The sequence below is a fragment of the Populus trichocarpa genome, chromosome 4 (genome assembly GCF_000002775.5).
Source record: "Populus trichocarpa isolate Nisqually-1 chromosome 4, P.trichocarpa_v4.1, whole genome shotgun sequence".
Classification (NCBI taxonomy): Eukaryota; Viridiplantae; Streptophyta; class Magnoliopsida; order Malpighiales; family Salicaceae; genus Populus; species Populus trichocarpa.
Window position 1 is genome coordinate 8559129 of NC_037288.2, and position 18751 is coordinate 8577879.

Genomic DNA, 18751 nt, shown 5'->3' on the forward strand with positions numbered 1-18751 from the left:
GTCAGCTTGCGTGCACCTCAACTAATCCCACGAATCCTAAAATTAACGACCATGTAAGTCTTTAGTGACCATCATATTAGCAAACACGTAACTCGAATTTGAGATCACAATGGTATGGGATTATATTATCTTGGTTTTTTATTATTATTATTAGTTTCTGGTGGAACCTTCTCCAACTTGTATCAACTCTTTACCTTATATTATTCTATTATTGGTGGTCCAAGGACCTTTTCTTATTTTATCGTAAATCTCATGCTAGTAAGAAGCATCTTATTCTTGTAATTTCAAAGATAGAATCGGAATTCAAAACAACAATTTTGACAATATATTTCTTATGAATTGAGCTTGGATGCTCGTCAAAATTGATACTATGGATTGAACAATCCACGGATAAGAAGTCATGTTGTAGAAAGAATGTACCAAGGAAGTGCTTCTTCAGGATTACGATTGCACAGACTTTTCATAAAATTTTAAATTTTAAATTATTTTAATATACTAATATTAAAAATAAAATAAAAATATTATTTTTAAAATAAAAATACTTTAAAAGGGAACTTTAATTATACTCTTATAAAAGCCTGAAATTGTTGGGCACGTATAATACAAGAGCAAGAGGTCCTTTTATTACTTTTAAATAAAACTAATTTTTTTTTTTCACTGAAATTGATGCAAGAAAATGTTAAATTAAGACAAAACACTATTGAAGTCAAACATTATTCATATATTAATTAACGTGAAAGCATTATAAGAAATGGAAATGATAACTACAAAAATTCTTAGTGTAGAAGAAAAGGACAGGCATTAAATTTTAATAAATTGGGGGGCTTGGATATTCTCCTCATGGGATGGTGATGCTGTGTCCAATTCACATGGCGTTGATCGGGTTTTATGTCCCTATGCCCATAGAAACTTGGCAATTTTACTCATTCCACGCCAAACCAACGTGATTGATTTTTTAATTCTTATTTTAAAAAATATATGTTATTTTAAAACTTATTCTGAATTAATCTGTTAAGTTGTTATATTTTTAATTTTTATGGATTTTTTTCTAGTTAGTTTTTACGTATTAAAATTATGCTTTTTTTTTTTGGTCAAATGTTTCTTTTATTTAATATTTTATTTAATTGTCCAATATTTTATTTATGATTAAAAAATATTATAGAATTAATTTGTACTTCAATTAATATCAATATCAAGTGAGAGATTTCAAGAACACGCTCATTAATTATATGCTGACAAAACAGAAAGTGCTGAAGAAGAAAGAAAATCTTGAGAGTTAGGAACTAAACAGGAAGGGAAGGGAATGAAAACTGGTAGTCAGATCAGACCCCACTACATGCGGTTTCCTCTATCTTTTCTCTCAAGTCTCCTTTTCTTTCTCTTTCTCAACTTGTTTCCCTCTCTCTTTTTACCCTTTCCAACACTTCAAAAACCAGCAATATCTGTTATATACACACACCCTTTTCTTCATGGCATTTGCTATATTCACATCTTTGAAGTCTCATTCTTTTTGTTTCATATAATATAGTAAAGGTCTTGTCTTTGATTCAATGGAGACTGGATTGGAGAAGAACCATCATGGAGGAGGAGGACTGAAGAGACTGAGATGTTCAGTTCAAAACTATGATTGGGGCAAAAAAGGGACAGAGGGGTCTGAGGTTGCAAGGCTATATGAATTGAATTCTGGGTCTGATATAGAATTGGAAAAGAAGAAGCCTTTTGCTGAGTTTTGGATGGGTACACATGGTTCTGGGCCTTCTTTTGTGGTGGAAAGTGGTGTGGAGAATGGCGACTCAATTGGGTCCGGGAGTATGGGTTTGAAAGAATGGATTCTTAAGAATCCTAATGTGCTTGGTGATGGAGTTTTGGATAAGTGGGGTTGTGATCTCCCTTTCTTGTTCAAGGTACAATCTTTTTTTTTCTTGTATGATTTTGTTTGTGTTGTGTTTGAATTTATGTTTTGGTTGAGTCACGAGTATGATTTTTTTTAATTGGTTCTTTTATGATTAGGATGAGTTGTGGTTTTTGTGTCTGTATATTAGACTAACTTCTTTATATGTGTTTGATTAAAAAAAAAAAATTCACTGTGTTTTGATCGAATGTTTTCAATTTGATTTTCAAAGTTTGGTGTCTGATAGGTACTTTCTGTGGCAAAAGCATTGTCGATTCAGGCTCACCCAGACAAGGAATTGGCAAAAGTTCTACACAAGTTGCAGCCAAATCGTTATAAGGATGACAATCATAAGCCCGAGATGGCTTTAGCCATAACAGAGTTTGAGGCCCTCTGTGGTTTTATCAGTATTGGGGTGCTCGATTGATCCCTATCTTTCTTGCATTTATCTAATTCGCAAATTCTTCGAGTTGATTTTTGTGTATTGGTAGTGTTGTGAATCTTGGTTGGCATTGAAGGAGTTTTAGAGGTCATTCTGATGCATGAGAAGCACATAGGCTCCTTAAATTGTTTATTTTTCATTTTATGAGAAATCTAAAGATTCAATCAAATGGATGTGATTCTACCATAACTTAACCCGTATCTCTTGGTAATTCCTGTTATTAATATTTCTAATGGGCTAGAACAATGTGGCTCTCAACTGTAATAATCATCAGTCTGGCGATTCTTAATATCATGTGACCACAACTTGTCTGGATTGCATCGCTAAGATGATGGGATACTTTTGAGTTCCTTATCCTTTATTGCTGCCCTTTTGGGTTCCTTAAAGTTGCGAGAGAATTACCAGTCATCAACAAACTTCTCCTTCGCCTTATAAAGCATGCATTTTTAAAAGAAGCCTTGAACAGGAAATGGTTACTGCAGACTGCAGGCATATTGAAAACCCATGACTTCTCAATGTTAATTGGGAACTTATTAATCCAAAGAAAATGAGGGTGAAATCTATCTATCTTGTATCGATTAGATCTGAATAGGCATCGGTGTTTTTCTCAGTCGATCAAGGTCACCATTACTTTCTTCTAACAACCTTGACTTTGTTTATTGCATCTCGACATGCATATTTTTAATGTCTTTTTTATTAATAAATCTGTTGAAGCCATATCCATTTTTTCATTCAATCGAAGCAAATTGATAAATTTTCCAGGAGCTTAAAGGTGTGCTTCGAGATGTTCCTGAGATAGTAGAAGTGGTTGGCAGTGCGGAAGCAAACCAAGTCTTGCAAATCCATGAGCAAGATCATGAGGAAAAAGTAAAATCTGTTCTGAGATCAGCTTTTACCCAACTCATGTCAGCGAGCCAAGAGATCACGGCTGAAGCAATATCAAAATTAAAAAGTAGATTGTATATGGAAAGCAAGGTTAGTTGAGATTTTCTTGATTAAAGATGCCTGCTTAGTAAGGTGATCTGAATGCCGTGACTTGACATGTGTAATAGATTTGCATTTAGGGTTAAAAGCATTCATGTTGAGTGTTTCTTTCATGAATAAAAAAATGATAACAAAAGAATTGCAGTAGAGTATTTTATTAATGACTTGTTAAGCTATATCATTCTTGATTTTCTGTCATGCTCTTGATTTAACACCTCAACTTTTTTATCTGTCAGATAAGACAATTGACAGGAAAGGAACAGTTGGTCTTGCAGTTAGAAAAGCAATATCCAGCTGATATTGGTGTCATATCAGCCTTCTTTCTTAATTATGTGAAGCTCAATTCTGGTGAAGCTTTGTATCTCGGGGCAAATGAACCCCATGCATATCTATACGGTGAGTGTATAGAATGCATGGCAACCTCAGACAATGTTGTGCGGGCTGGTCTTACACCCAAGCTCCGGGATATTCAAACTCTTTGTTCCATGCTCACATACAAACAGGTAATAAATTCATGCATGTATGTACTTCATTTAAAAAATATATATGTGTGTGAATTTGCATTATTTTTTGTTTAAATTTGATAAATATGTTGGGCTTTTTAAATCAAATGCCTTGCAGTCACCTGTAGCATGTAATACTCCAGAAACCATATGCCTTGCATTTTTAAAAAAGTCATTTATTAGAAAGGGCCAAAAGAACAGGATGGGAAATTTTCTCGGCATAACAGTTTTAATTACTGGACATTAATATATCTTAGGAACGAATTTCTGTGATTACTCTGTAGAAATGTACTTTTTAGTAGCAAAAACAGGAAATTTTTACAGAGAAGAATATTATCTTATGACACCTTCTCTGTGTTAGAACCTGGGCCTTCCTTTTCAACTGGGCACTCATTTTGTTATTAGCCAATGGAAAGGAGATTGGCCATGAGTCGTCAGTAAATCTTCATCAGATTGTGATGGGTTGCACAAATTAACAATTGAAGTTTGATTGCTCTGTTGTAGTCATGTGCTGTTTATTCACTCGTTGCTCTTCATTGACCTCGGCTTAAGAATCAATAAAATTCTGCTGTGGATAGTGTTGCATCAGCATGCATCTACACACATTGAAGAAAAGACAATACTGTTGTCATTTTTCATAAAGACAAGAAAGGAACTTAAGCTTTTAGAATGCAGGGGAGATTTTTTTTCCCCTAAATTTGCTTTTAGTAGCTCTGTCTTAGCAACTTTTTGTTGCAAAATCATTAATGATGATGCTGGTTCTGATCCAGGGCTTCCCTGAAATCTTAAAAGGATTTCCTTTGAGTCCATATATAACAAGATACCTTCCACCTTTTGATGAATTTGAGGTTGATCGCTGCATTCTTCCAAGAGGGGCATCAACAGTATTTCCCGCGATTCCAGGTCCATCCATTTTTCTTGTCATGGTTGGCGACGGTGCAATGTGCACAGGATCATCCAAAGATGTAGTTATGGAGGGAGATGTCCTCTTTGCACCTGCCAACTCTGAAATCAGCGTATCAACTGCATCTGAGTTGCATCTGTATAGGGCAGGAGTGAATAGCAGATTCTTTCAAACCTTGAGGTGGTAGACACTGCAGCTTTCAGTTTTAGGATTGATTCAGTTCTCATGCCTTGTACTATTTATTTTCAAGATTATATTTATATGTATTATATTATATGTAATATGATATCCGAACTTAGCATGTAAATGCAACAAACGTATAGTGAAAGTTATAGGATCATAATCACATATACTATTTTCAATTTGGTTCATCATGCTGATGCCAAAAAGCAAACAATTTTCAACTCTTCTCCGAGGACCTTGTGGTGCACAAGGATGGTATTTTACAGTATAGCACAGGAGATTTTACTCGTAGAGGCTTGGCTGGGGGTAAGTGAGTTTGTTCTCAACATCATTTTGGGTTTTATCTTTTCTATAACTAGCTTTTTATTTAGAATTTTTATGAGACCATTTTAGATGTCCCAGTAACTTATTCTATCTCTTCTACTTCACTTTTTTGGTGTCTAAGAGTATGTTTGGCAGTGTGGTAGCGGTTGCTTTTCAAATAATTTTTCGTGCTGAAATACATGCTAATGATGTTTTTTTATTTTTAAAAAATTATTTTTAACATCAGCACATCAAAATGATCCAAAAAGTACAAACCGCACTTAATTTTAGCAAAAAAAAATCAAAATCAAAATTTGGCGAAACGCAGGTTGAAACGCACAGCCAAACAGTCTCAAATGTCCTCTATAACAAGTAACATGAAGCAATCATAAATTTATCATAGTTTATACTAGATAGGTATCCCGTGTTTTTTTTTCATCAAAGAAAATATATCAAGATAATGCAAATATGTTTTTTTTTTAGAAAACAAATCTAAGATTCTGGTCGTGCGAGTCAAACCTAGTAAACATTTTGAATCCATGACTCGAGATATGATATTAGGATAACTCTATAGAAAAAATGTATAAAAAAACAAAGAAGATTAATTTTTAATGAACCTAATGATCATGGATGAAATAAAAAAATAAAAAATGATCGAAGCCAATCCAGTCCAACTTTCAGAATTTATGACACTGATCATTAAGATGAATCATAGCATAAAAGATAAATCCAAAAAAATAACAACGTAAGATTCTCAACCAATCAAAATAACAGGGGACAAACTTGAAAAAAATAGAAAAAATAGAAAAGAAAAAAAATTGATTTGAAAAGAACAAGAATCAAATTTGACACATAAAAAACCAATTTCAATTAAGAAAATGATAAGAAAAACTAAACATAACAATCAAAATAATAATAATCAAATTTGATATAAAAATCAAATATCAAGGGATGAAATTGAAAAATATTAACTCATAAAATGATTAAAGACCAAATACATTGCAATTAAAAGAATGATAACAAATTTGATATAAAAATAAAATGTCAAGGGATGAAATTAAAAAATAATTAACTCAGTAAATGATTTAAAACCAAATATATTACATTCAAAAGAATGAGGATCTAATTTAACTCAACAAACAAATAATTATTTATCTAAGAGGAAAGAGTGAAAAGAGATAGAAAAGAAAAAACATGTGATCAAAGCTCAACCAGCAACATTTAGGTTTATTTTAGTGCCTCACGCGCCACTTTAAAGGTGCAAGCAACACTCTTTTACTGTATGTGTAGCTACTTTTTAATAGAAATAATATTATATATATTAAAAAATCCAATTATCCCTCTGATCTCATGTAATAATAACAAAAAAACCATAGTAAAATAACAAAAATGCCTTTGCATACATAGTTAAGAAATAATATTTTTATTTTTACTAATTTTAACTTGTTATTTCAATTTTGTTTTTAACTATAGCATAATATTGATATTGAATATTCTTGGATAATTTGCATACACGCATAAAAAAAAAAAAAAAAACTCAAATCCTAAAGTAGGCAAGGGAATGGTAGCTACAGTGTTTCTACCTTTGGATTGAGTATATTACTTGTAGTTTATATGAAACATGGGATCCTAATACAATACATGAGAAAAGAAATAATATAATTATAATCATAGTTATAAAATCAACCTGTCAAAACAAATGACTTATTTCATTTTTTCAAAATAACATTATTTTGACTTTTACAAGATAACAATGTTGACTTTTTTTTTTGTTTTCTTTTTAAAATAACATTATTTTAACTTTCAACAATGCTGACTTATCTCTCCTTTTTTTTTAAAGAAAAATCAAGTTAAAATTGACAAAACGAAATGAGTTTGACTTTTTTTAAAAACATTTATCAAAAAGTTGAGTTGCCTTTTGTTTTGATTGGAGTTTTTTTTATATAAAAATTAACAGACTTTTTTTTACCTATATTTGTAAAAAAAAATAAAATTAAAGATATCAAAAATTAATTTTAAAAAATTTAAAAAATATATAATATTAATACAAGCACGTGAAAAACAACCAAGTGTAACATGTTCTACAACCACCAGCACCGATGCGTAAGAAATTTTTCATAAGAATCCATAGGAAGTCAACTCAGAAGTGCATGGTAAAAGAAACCTTGAAGAAACGTGTCCTATTCAAATGACATTCAATCAAATTCAAGAGACAAAATTTTAAATAGTATCCTATCTGCCTCCAGTTATAGAACTCTTGAATAGAATAACATTACAAAAACTCATCAACAGTTCTTCAGGCCTCTGTTACCGGGAAATCAAAAACCACATCTTTTCCTGTAAGCTTCCGGTAAACTCCCGCATATGATTCTAGCTTGTACTCGGTGTTGTTGCGCTCCTTGGGATCCAAGAAGATCTGAGACAATAAAAACAAAATGCGATTTCATGAGAAAAGCAGAGATTATGGTGACAGAGCATACAGTTCCATCTATAATTTTCTGTTCCTTTTGACTAGTGTCCAAGTTACCTTGCTAATTTTGGATCCATCAATCCTGTATCTGGTGCGTTTTCCAACAATCTCAGCAGGATACACTAAATCCTCAAGCATGGCCTCATGCACAGCAGTTAGGGTGCGGGAGCGGGGACGCTGAACAGCAGAGCCTTTCTTTGGTGGACGCACGATCCTTCGGGTAGCAAGCAGAACAACATCCTGCCGGATTATAAGAGAAGCATATGAAACATGACTCAGAGTTCAGATTCAAATATATATTCAACTGAAACCGGGATTGACTTGTATATTATCCAAGATTAAAAACTGCAAATGCTGAGCGCCTTATTCTAAGGAATGAAACCAGCAGCCTACTAGTTGCAAGTTCAAGACTTTACAACAGGCCCCCTCTCAATTACACATGTAGAAAACTAAGAATCTGAGAAGATGTTACCTTCCCACTGAACTTTTTCTCCAGCTCTCTAACAAGGCGAAGATGAACCTTGCGATAAGCTTTCCTCAGTCTATAGGGAACATAAATGACAATAGCTTTGCGGTTTCCAGCAACATCTATTTGACTGCAAATTTACAAAATTAAAATTTAGCAAATAGACCAGGCACCAAAAGGGAAACAGAAAATTGAAAGAAAAGAATGAAAAGTTTTGCATATAACAAGCATACAATAGTGTACTTACACCGCAGAATTTATAAAGAGATCTTTTAGATCACTTTTCAGGTCTGAGCTGGTATTTTCCAAGTCAAATAATGCCTACAGAAGAAAAAGCATTTAGATTTCATCACAATTGACTCATTTAAGCCAGGAATGCAAGTAATCAGATAGAAACCTAAGGAGCTAACCTGGGCAACTGTCTCCTCAAACTCAGTTGGTTCAGCATCCTTGTCCTTTTGGATCTTCTTCTTTGTAGTGTACATCTTCACAGATCTACTTAGCAACAGCAAGAGATTACATTCCATAACTAAACTAGAATTGTCAATTCAAATTCACCATAATAGCTATCACCATATTCTTTTACGAGTTGTCAACCTAATGGCCACCTAATTTCCTGTCATGCATCGATAGGTAAGATCCCTTCAATTTTGTTTTTCAGAAATGAACCAGGAGTTGGAGAACAAAACATCAATGAATGATGAATCCCACAAAGTTGTATAGATATCCCACCAAAAGGTAGACCTAACTCCAAACTTTTCAGCGCCTTGCAGCAAACAGATGGTAAGCTACCAAGGGTTTTAAAGAGACAGAAATTTAAAAAAAAATTCACTATTAGTAGCGTAGCTAACAAATACATGCCGAAAGCACAACAAACCAAGAACCAGTCCAGACAACTCATGCATTACGAAAAAACTTCCATTTTTTATCATCTTAAAAACCATTCTCACTTCTCCTCTATACCCTCTCTACTCGATTTACTAGCAAACCGATTACATTGCACACAAAAAAACCATCAAATCTAAGCACACAAATTCAAGAGACAAGGTTAATGCATCAGCCTAATCTAGTGTTTCTATACTGTACATGCACACAAAAGCACACGCTAGACAGCATCTTTAATCTCTCAAATAAGTGCAAAGTAAGAGAAAATAAAAGCTACCCATTTGCTTCGGAGACAAAACGCACCCATATAAGAAAACAGTTGGTGAACAAGATAACAAAACAACGAAGCTAAAAGAATCGCTACAAGCAAATACATAAAAAGGTAAAAATCTCAGATTAAGAGTTTGATAAAAAGAGAAATTAAAGAGAGCACATTGAATTCTTTGAAGCTTACCAAAGCAGCAACGAGAAGAAGAAGACGTGCTGGTGCTGGTGCTGGTGCTGCTGAGAAGCGACGGTATGAGATGAAGTGTGGGTTTAATAAGAAAGATTTAGGGTTACATATTTTTTGGACGGTTAGGATTCGCTTAGACATATGGGCTGATTTCTGCTTTGGGCCGGTAAAATAGGGCCTATTTGTTCCTATTTTTTTCTTTTCTATTCTGATGGAAATTATTTGATAATATATTATTGGGCTGTGTTGTAATAAACTTGTTATTATGTTATTTGAATTAAATAATTATAAAATACATAAGCTTATTATGATTTTTATAGAAGCTAAAAATTGACATTACCATTTTAAATTCAAATTAACATAGTAATTGAAGTAAATAAAGATATAAAAATATACACATATTTACAGTAAAAAAATATGTGCAAGTTTTTTAAATAAAAAGTACATTACTTATATCTATGAATTTAAGAAAAAAATAATTTTTCTATGAATATTTTAAATGTTAATGAGATAAATATGTGCTAATGATAATTTTGTAAGGTTGTTTTTTAACTATTTGGTATTTTATTGATGTGTTTTTTGAGTTAAAATTACAATTAAAGATGTGAATTAAATTTAAGATTTTTTATTATTTTTTTTGCGTTTTTTTTTATTTTTTTCCCTCTCATTGCTTTTACAAATCAAATAAAATATATAAAATGTTTAAAACCACAAAAAACTCACAAAAAGGTTAGAATATTTTTTTAAGAGGAGAAATTGCAAAATGCTGTTTTTATTTATTTATTTATTGTAAAATTAAAGGGGTTATGATGAGAATGTTGGAAAGAAACTTGTATTTTTTCTTTGATCATTTCTTTTGAACATATTTATTTCTTCTTATAGCTCATCGTGGCATTCAAGCCCTTTAATTCTCTTAAGAAAGAGATTAGTACAAAATAAAAATAAAAATAAAAATAAAAATAAAACGAATGCGTTGAGCTTACTCTTGGTGGCTAACATATGGATCTCTGACTTGGCATTATTTTCAAGCATCGTCGTCGCTCATGTGTTCAGGTGGAATCAAAGCAACACAAATGGAATATCAATGTATTTTTTATATAATATCAAGGTATTTTTTATATATATATCATTGACCTGGCCTGAATTTAACAGAGTTTGACCAGTCAACTGAGTCAGTGAAATGTCTAAAAGTTCTCTTAGATCAATATTTTATCAAGCTTCAGGTCAACCCAAGTTTGGATGAGGCCGCTTATATGCATTTGGATTCAGTGCTTAAAACTCAGGAAATTCAAGAACCATCTTCTTGAATGCCTCATTGCATGCCTTTCCCATTAGCCTCTCAAGTAAGTTTGTTTTTTCTCAGCATTCAAGAACCAAGAGAACATGCTTTCCGAGCAAAGTTCCACCCAGAATCTCATTCCGACCATCCTCGCCTGCTACATTCGCGCAATGGTCCCCATATTTATAAATCCCTGCTGCCGGCTATGATGGAAAGGGCTCAGGTGAAGGACTTACGACCTCGTCTTCTTCAGCTAGCACCATGGGCGAGACGATTAAGAACAATGGAAAAATGACATAGAAGATGGCATACTTTGCTATAGCTAGAAGCCTGTGAGTTCGATATAGTATAACGGAATCATGCAATGGCTAATGGATACAAGGTTTTCGTCAGTTTAACGTGGGATTTTATGTGGTCTGAGATATCACGACCTAATGCCATTCGTTTGTATAATCTATGATAGTTGTAACCACAAAGGAGAATGATATAAGACCCACAATTGAGTTTTCTTTTTCTTTGTTATTTGAAATTCATTATGGCTTTAAGAACCACACAATTTTCTATTGCAAGATAAGCAAGTGTCGAGCAAAATCAAACAATGGTCCTAACTCCTATCTGCTTAAACAATTTAACCATGATAGAATAGCTCTAGCACCTTTCTCCCATGAACAATCTAGCATCATGTCATGGGCAACCCCTTCAACACAGATTGGTGATACGCCATAAAACCTGCCTGTTTCGTTGAGTCCTTCAGTGTCCTGAAAATTTTAGCAAGCAATAAACAATAAACTTACTTAGAGGTAACGCAAGCAATAAAATAGGTCCAGACTACAAACAAATGAAAATTGCAGTGATCTAGCCAAACTGGGACAATGGCAATTCAATTTTTCTCCTGGGTTGAAGCTGCAAGATTTTTGGTAAGAAATTCTCAGGCAAATTGTCTAGAATGGCCAGGATATATATATCCCTACAAAACCAATAAAATGATACCATTTGGAAAAACTCTAGCATTGAGATTGAAGCAGAGATTATTCTGCCAAAAAGGACGATCACTGTTCAAAGACTTCACTATGATAATGAGGGTAATTAGATTCATGCATGAATTGCTGAGGCCACAAATATGGCAACTGCATGCTTTGCCAAAGATACAGAAAATTTGGGAGCTAAATCATAAGATGCTAGAGGAGAAAAATGTAATTGGGTTTCAAGGGAGTAGGATGCCATTGAGCATAGCAAGGTGATGGGGATTTTGGTCTTGACTTCAGACCAACCAAAGGAGGTTTTTTTTTTTCCAGTATAATAAGGATGGCCCTTATCAAGAATGGCCCCTTCTGGTGCCTTACCATTTTAAGAGTGAATCTCCACCCCTGACATGTCTTTAAGAAAAACATCACAAGGAAAGGTCCCACTCAGAAGTTCAGACACAAACATGACAACTGACATTGCCAAGGATGGGATCCGGCTTTGAATATAGAATAGATGGTGTGACACATGCCATGATCAGATAAGAAAGAGAACGAATTAAGACAAGCAGCAACTGCGGAAATTTTCACTTTATTTTTTTTATTTTACTTTTTCCTTTTTTGAATCCTTGGAGGCCTGAAGGAGTCAGCAACACCGAAATGGTTGAACCAGAATTCTTGAGGTTGGATTCATGCCATGCATGATTTTTCACTATGTAGACAACATACCCTGCCCTATCACATACAGAGGAAAAAGACTATACCAAGGTGCTTTCTCAGGCTAACCATTTGTAGGGATAAAGGAAAACCACAAAATCACTGTAATGATAAGAAACTATGATTATCTCTAATGATAAGGAGCATATTGAGAAACACAGTACCTTTTCAGAGAAATAGATCTGAATACTTACATGAGAGAGGAATACTAAGGCACTCCAACGATTTCAACATATTAAATCTGAATACTTATAGGAAGATATGAGTTGCTTGAGTTATATATGAAGTTACCACTATGAAATCATCATTTGCTCCCAGCACAAGCACTTCAATAGATGATTTTAGCACCGAAGGAACTGGAAGTGATGAATTAAGCTTCCTTAGATCAAACAGTGGCATTCTTGAGCTTTCTTTCATTAGTGCTTGGTAACTGAAAGAAACCAAAATGACTCAAACTTCGATGGTCAACTAAATAAACCTAGAAATGGATGCACTTTTAAGGATGTAGCTCTCTATGTGAGAGGACAAATTCTTTTAAATTGGCATGGTTAAGGTAAAAAAAATAATTCGCAAATGGCTATATTTCTAGGGGTTGGCAACTTAGCATTTGAATTTTGGTTGGTGTTATTCTCATTTCAGAACTTGTAACTTCTACTGCATTATTTATTATAAATACTAAAATAGCTTCATTTAATGTACTTCTTGAATTTAATTTTTAGAGAGTATATAAGAAAAGGAGTTATGCTTATTATTTATGACTTTATTTTCCAAAAATACAAGTCATGTAAAATATTTTTTTTCCCCTTAAAATTGAGCTGGTAGACATTGCAATCTTTATGAATATGTTATTCAATGAATCACGACCCTAAAATTTTTGAGTATCAACGTACATATACTATAAATTCTAAATTATTACTAATCTTATAGTATTATTTTATAATGTATTGATTTCAACATTAAAGTTATATATTAGGAACTCAAACTCATAGTAATTATAAATACCAATCACTGTTTGACAAGTTAGATTCTTCAAAATATATTATTTAAGAAAATATATATTATAAAGTATAAAATTTGAATCAATTGAAGATGCAAACAAATTCTTGAGATATAGGTTTTTTTTGTGTAGTCTTTTTTCTTCTTATTATTATTTTCAACGAAACACAAACATGAATTTATCATAGAATCTAAAATTATAAAGTGATTAAGATATGTATTCAATACAGGTCATATTACTCACTAATAAAATGGTGAAGTAGGAGTCACAAGTAGTGAAGTGGAAATAACACATCCTTCTTTTTTTCAAAATATGATTTTCATTGCTTCCGGCTGATTGGAGATATTTAGTATTTATATAACAGATTAATAAAGCACAAAATATGGCATCAAAAATCATAAAAATCAGTACCTAAAGCCTAGCCTTTGATAAATTGCACATGAAATTTCCATTATAAACTCCCCTAAAAATGCATAAATGTTCAATATAGTCATGACTTGGCACATTCTCAATGGCAATTCAGTATTTACAACTAGGAATTCATAGATGAATTTTGAGTTTGCTCAGTTGGCCAACCCCTGAGGTATAACATGTTGATTGACAGTCTTGAGCATCCTGAAAGGACTTCTGAGCAGAAGTCATACTTATCAAATGCTTCCCTAAGGACTATTGGTTTGAATCACACTAACATAATTGATTGATATATGCATGTTTCTACTGGCGATGTCAATAAGCTATGCAAAAAAATCATTTGATTCATTTCCTTTAAGGCTAACACCTTTTTAAAAATGTGAGTTTGAAGTTTTTAAAAAGAAATAGAAATTCCTGACATAACGCAAGCTTCCAGCTCTAGTTAGGTCGTGCAAAAAGTAATTTTGAACCCAAAGTAAATTTCAGGCCATATGCTTACATCAACAAAACCATAGACGCATGAAACCACATAAATATGTTGTATATTGTGCATTTTTCATATAGAACAATATGAAGAGTAGACTAGGTTATAAGAACATGGAGAAGAGCTAATAAACCAACCGTTTCACCAGATGATCCTCCATGGTTGATGTGAAAAATGTTTCCTTGCAGAGTGAAAGATCAGTTTGAAAAGCCTTAGCTGCCAAGCTGCGTGTCACCTGCTTATGGGTTCATATAAACATATCTATTATTTGAAGAGACTTATTTGATCAGCCAATCTTACTCTTTGGGTTAAGAAAATAAAGAGAAGAAATTCCGATCTCATGTTTTTGATGAAGTCTAAATTGAAGTAATGAGTCCAGTTTTTCAACATCCAGGTTCCAATATTGAAGAGGAAAGAAAAATATTAAAGAGGCATACTAATCTTCTATTTCAAAATCCTGAAGCAAATACCTTAAAAGCAGCAACAGGTTTGGAAAACAGATAACGCCACACTAATCCGCTGGAAAGTATCAATCAAAATTTCAGTTTGGCCAGTTATGTTCAAGTAAGCGAAAAGTAAATCCATCATAAAATGTGAACATACCTATTACCTGAAGGCGGTACAGAGCACACAAGAACAGCGCCAGCAAGATCTGGGTACAGCATTTTCTTTTCTAGAATGAAGCCCAAAGAGCATTGCAGTTAAAGTACAAGTGAAGGGGGACTTTCTCAAACCAATAAATCAGAGAAGATTACTCTGATGAAAAATATTTGTTCTTGATCACAATGAAACAACTGTTGTTTTTAAATGTAATTAATTTCATCAAGTATATGTTAAGGTTTCGATCCACATGCACATGACAGTGTTGTCATGAAGGGTATGAGTATATTATTGATCATGTATCATGCTAAACATACCCCAACCATCTTGAATATAAGAATCAATCAACCAGAAGATGGATATTACCTAAAGTTTGTTTATTCCTTATATTTGCAATGTAGCACTGAATGATTAACCCTCCAAATGAATGCCCAAGCAAGACTGGTGGAAACGTTAGTTTTTTCTGGATGAAGTCAGCTACATCACCTGCATGTGTCTACTGCAGATTTGAAAATGAATATGAAATAAGAAAAGCATTTTAATAGTGAGATATCTTAGATTATTATATAGAAGGAAAGCATCCAAGTCTGTGAAGGACTTCATCATCTCTAGTGAAGAGCTAAATTACCTGAAGAGAACCAGCAACAGGACTAGCTGGTGCATCACTTTCACCCTGCATAAACATAGGCAACATATGCCTAATCAGTGCTATAATGGCAATCATAATAATTCCAGGTATTTGTTCCACTGCATCTCAATGCCCTTATATAATTAACACCTTCGAATGCATATGATAGGAAAACGGTTCTTCTAGCTCATACAGCAGGGATGGCATTAAGCAATAAATGACTGAATTGCTATATCTCAAAAGAAGAAGAATGAAACAATAAAAAGATTACAAGCCAGACATAAAAGTATGAGACAACGAACTTATAGTTTTGAAATTTGGTGATGTTTGAATGTAAGATCATTGCTTGGTTACTTGCAAGTCATAGGAAGAAATGCCTTTCCTTCCAAATCTTCCAAACTCTTTTTGTTAAAACCCACTTAAACCGGACAGAAATTGTCAAAAAAAACGCGTGATTTTGTACTAATCAATCATGTAAATTTTATACTAATTGATCCAAATAACGAGGAAAGGATTTACATATCTTTTTTTTTTGCCCACATCACACATTTCTCAACAGTCAACCAAAGCAAATAATAAAAAAAAAAAGATAGAGAGAAACAGCAACAAGAATAAAGCTCCACCAAAATACAGCCTTTCTTCCATATAGGATATACATATCTTTTATACGCTAACTTATGGTATCAAATTTTCAAGAAAATGGCACATTCAATACAGAAATTATAACAATAATTGAAAAACCAAGAATTCAAAAATCAAACATTTGTGGGAGAGAGAAAGGAAAGACACAGACCTGACCCAACAAGCTAACAGCATAGCTATCAAAACCAAACCCTGAAAAGAAAGGCAACCAGTGCTCTGCCCAGCACCAAGCAGCATGGTAACTTCCATGAACAAAAACCAAAGGTGGGTTTTTTTCACTGTTTCCTGGTCTTCTATTGTTTTCTTTGTCTGCCAGAACACGACCCTTTTGCTCAATCACTTCCATGTTCAGACCAGATGGAAGTTGGTGGAAAATACGTGTCTGCCCCTGCTTCAACTCATAAGGGACCTGCATTTTGTAGGCTTTGTTGAGGACAGCAAGGGGTTTTGTGGTCATTTTGGGGATTGAGGGGTTTGGATGGAATAGGGAGAGGAGAGAAAACGCAGCCATTGCTATCAAGCTTGGGTAACTACCAAAAGTTTCAGTTTTTCACTCATGGATAAGATTTTGTAATCTCCTTTTTAATTTTTCTTTTTAATCTTTATTATCACAGTTCTTTTGCCCTTTCCATTTGTACTCGCCCCCTGTAATAGCTGATAGTGTTGTTGTCATCATCGTGATTTCGTTCGTATACGATTTTACAAGAATATATATATAACATGTAAAATCTAACTAAAAATTTAATAATTAGTAAAATCAGATTGAATTACTGTAAAATCAGTAAAACTGATATACTTTTACGAGTTTATTAAATTTATAATATGATAATCAGATTTGAAATTAATTTTAAAATATTTTATAATCAATTTTATAAGATCGGACATATCTTTCAAATTGTATATCAAATTAAGCTGTGATTTTACAAGAAAATACAAGATACATGAAACTATATTGTGGTAAAATTTCAGATCAAATAAAATTTGATAACATATTATTTTAAATGGTCAAAGTTACTAGATGAATTTTATCAAATTTGTCAAACTAAACCTTGATGTACTGTCTTGAACATATATGGAGTGGTGAAATTTTGCTACAATTAAAATTAAACTGGAAACTAGACATCTCAAGCTTTACAACTATATATGGTAGGTTTAGTAATTCATCCATACGAGAGAGAACGACGTGTTTAAAATTAGGACTGAAATCTGCTAAGAATGTGTGAAAATTAGAGATTCAGGCTACATGAAGAAATTTTAGCATGAAGACTTTGTTTTTATTATCCTATTTTATTTTTTTATTTAATGTTGAATAATTATTTTTAATTTGAGTTTGTTATGGCACATTAGACATTGTTTAGAGGTTTATTTCATTATTAAACTTATGTTAGTTAATTACTAGTTTAGACCCATTAGCTTGCAACCCCAAAAAAATTTATAAGGACTTGTTGTGATTGGAATAACTAAGTTGTCACCAGGGTCTTGTGTATTTCATACCATTCGGTGATTCTCCCTGTATTGGGAAGTTTTGTTCTGAGTCATTTTATTTCTCCATATCATTAATTTCTTAATTCATACCATCTCTCTCTCTCTCTCTCTCTCTCTCTCTCTCTTAGATTATTCATTGATTATAATGTTGTTGACTTTTTTATTAGATTTTAATGTAATTTAATTTCTTGTCAGGAATTGTAAATATTTAATTAGTTAAAAAAATTACTCATAATTTTACGATTTTATAATTTGAGTTTATATTGTATTTGTTGTGTTTAGTTAAAAAAGTATTTTTGACAACCTTTGTTGATAATTGTTATTTATTATAACAGATTAATTAAATTAAATTATTTTATAGTATAAAATAAAAGAGGTGGTGTTTTTACTTTGCATCACCTCACAAAAAATATTATTCATCTCAATAGTTTTTTTCTTCTAAATCTATATCTTTTTTTAATTTTATACTTTAATATTTAGTTTATTGGATATTAGGATTCATAATTATTGTGGTTTTTTTATACATGATTAGCTCGGTCTCATAACTAGTGTCACGAGTTTGGTAGGTTGACTCAAGTTTTTTTTTAATTGACAATTTATTTTTTAATTTCACCCTTCAACATTGAGTTGGTTGAGAATTAAGCTTCATAATTTGTTTTGATTCGTTTTTTATGGGGTTATCATAGTTTCATGATCTTGATCGCATGTTTGACAGATTAATACGAGTTGACTCAGGTCATTTTGTTTGTTTACTTTCTATAAGATTATCTAAATCTCATGAGTTAGGTCACTGGTTTAGTAGGTTAACTCAAGTTAATTTTTTTTTGTTGTTTTTTAATTATTTTTTTAAAATTTCATTCTTCAACATTGGGTTGATTGAGAATTAAGATTCGTAATTTGTTTTGATTTGTTTACTTTATATAGAATTATCATGGTCTTATGATCCAGGTAGTTTTGAAAGGTTAATCCGGATTGGCCCGAATCGATCGAATATGTTTTCTTTTAAATATTATTTAAAAAAAATATTGTCTTGAATTTTTATGAATCAAATTATGTTTTTA

The 18751-nt window shown here is 32.5% G+C and overlaps 3 protein-coding genes across 4 annotated transcripts; 1 reads left to right on the forward strand and 2 right to left on the reverse strand.

The window, feature by feature from the left end:
* Positions 1 to 1236: 1236 nt before the first annotated feature.
* Positions 1237 to 5095, forward strand: LOC7456827 (mannose-6-phosphate isomerase 1). The gene is made up of 5 exons (XM_002305784.4): positions 1237 to 1904; positions 2139 to 2306; positions 3096 to 3308; positions 3554 to 3820; positions 4591 to 5095. Exons 1-5 carry the CDS (start codon positions 1551 to 1553, stop codon positions 4909 to 4911), a joined length of 1323 nt encoding a protein of 440 aa, XP_002305820.1. The 5' UTR covers positions 1237 to 1550; the 3' UTR covers positions 4912 to 5095.
* Positions 5096 to 7310: 2215 nt separating this feature from the next.
* On the reverse strand, positions 7311 to 9619 carry LOC18097613 (40S ribosomal protein S7). Its single transcript, XM_006384131.3, has 6 exons — positions 9486 to 9619; positions 8557 to 8641; positions 8394 to 8467; positions 8153 to 8276; positions 7738 to 7920; positions 7311 to 7626 (listed from the first exon to the last, which is right to left on the reverse strand). Exons 2-6 carry the CDS (start codon positions 8629 to 8631, stop codon positions 7507 to 7509), a joined length of 576 nt encoding a protein of 191 aa, XP_006384193.2. The 5' UTR covers positions 8632 to 8641; positions 9486 to 9619; the 3' UTR covers positions 7311 to 7506.
* A 1627-nt stretch (positions 9620 to 11246) lies between these two features.
* LOC7477428 (uncharacterized) lies at positions 11247 to 16816 on the reverse strand. Of its 2 annotated transcripts, none has more exons than XM_024598640.2 (8): positions 16357 to 16816; positions 15564 to 15608; positions 15302 to 15431; positions 14946 to 15003; positions 14806 to 14854; positions 14473 to 14570; positions 12735 to 12873; positions 11247 to 11522 (listed from the first exon to the last, which is right to left on the reverse strand). In XM_024598640.2, exons 1-8 carry the CDS (start codon positions 16714 to 16716, stop codon positions 11376 to 11378), a joined length of 1026 nt encoding a protein of 341 aa, XP_024454408.2. In that variant the 5' UTR covers positions 16717 to 16816; the 3' UTR covers positions 11247 to 11375. The 2 variants fall into 2 exon arrangements, with proteins under 2 accessions (XP_024454408.2, XP_002305165.3); XM_002305129.4 differs by having other exon boundaries at positions 14939 to 15008; positions 16357 to 16813.
* Between the last annotated feature and the right edge of the window lie 1935 nt (positions 16817 to 18751).

Excerpts from the sequence above, each read along its gene's own strand:
- LOC7456827 (XM_002305784.4), top strand. The coding sequence starts at position 1,551 with ATGGAGACTGGATTGGAGAAGAACCATCATGGAGGAGGAGGACTGAAG. Across the intron at positions 1,905-2,138 it reads ATCTCCCTTTCTTGTTCAAG|GTACTTTCTGTGGCAAAAGC; the intron begins GTACAATCTTTT and ends GGTGTCTGATAG. Across the intron at positions 3,821-4,590 it reads CCATGCTCACATACAAACAG|GGCTTCCCTGAAATCTTAAA; the intron begins GTAATAAATTCA and ends GTTCTGATCCAG.
- LOC18097613 (XM_006384131.3), bottom strand. The coding sequence starts at position 8,631 with ATGTACACTACAAAGAAGAAGATCCAAAAGGACAAGGATGCTGAACCA. Across the intron at positions 8,277-8,393 it reads CTCTTTATAAATTCTGCGGT|TCAAATAGATGTTGCTGGAA; the intron begins GTAAGTACACTA and ends GTAAATTTGCAG. Across the intron at positions 7,921-8,152 it reads AGAAAAAGTTCAGTGGGAAG|GATGTTGTTCTGCTTGCTAC; the intron begins GTAACATCTTCT and ends ATAATCCGGCAG.
- LOC7477428 (XM_002305129.4), bottom strand. The coding sequence starts at position 16,716 with ATGGCTGCGTTTTCTCTCCTCTCCCTATTCCATCCAAACCCCTCAATC. Across the intron at positions 15,609-16,356 it reads CTGTTAGCTTGTTGGGTCAG|GGTGAAAGTGATGCACCAGC; the intron begins GTCTGTGTCTTT and ends ATGTTTATGCAG. Across the intron at positions 14,855-14,938 it reads GTACCGCCTTCAGGTAATAG|CGGATTAGTGTGGCGTTATC; the intron begins GTATGTTCACAT and ends GATACTTTCCAG.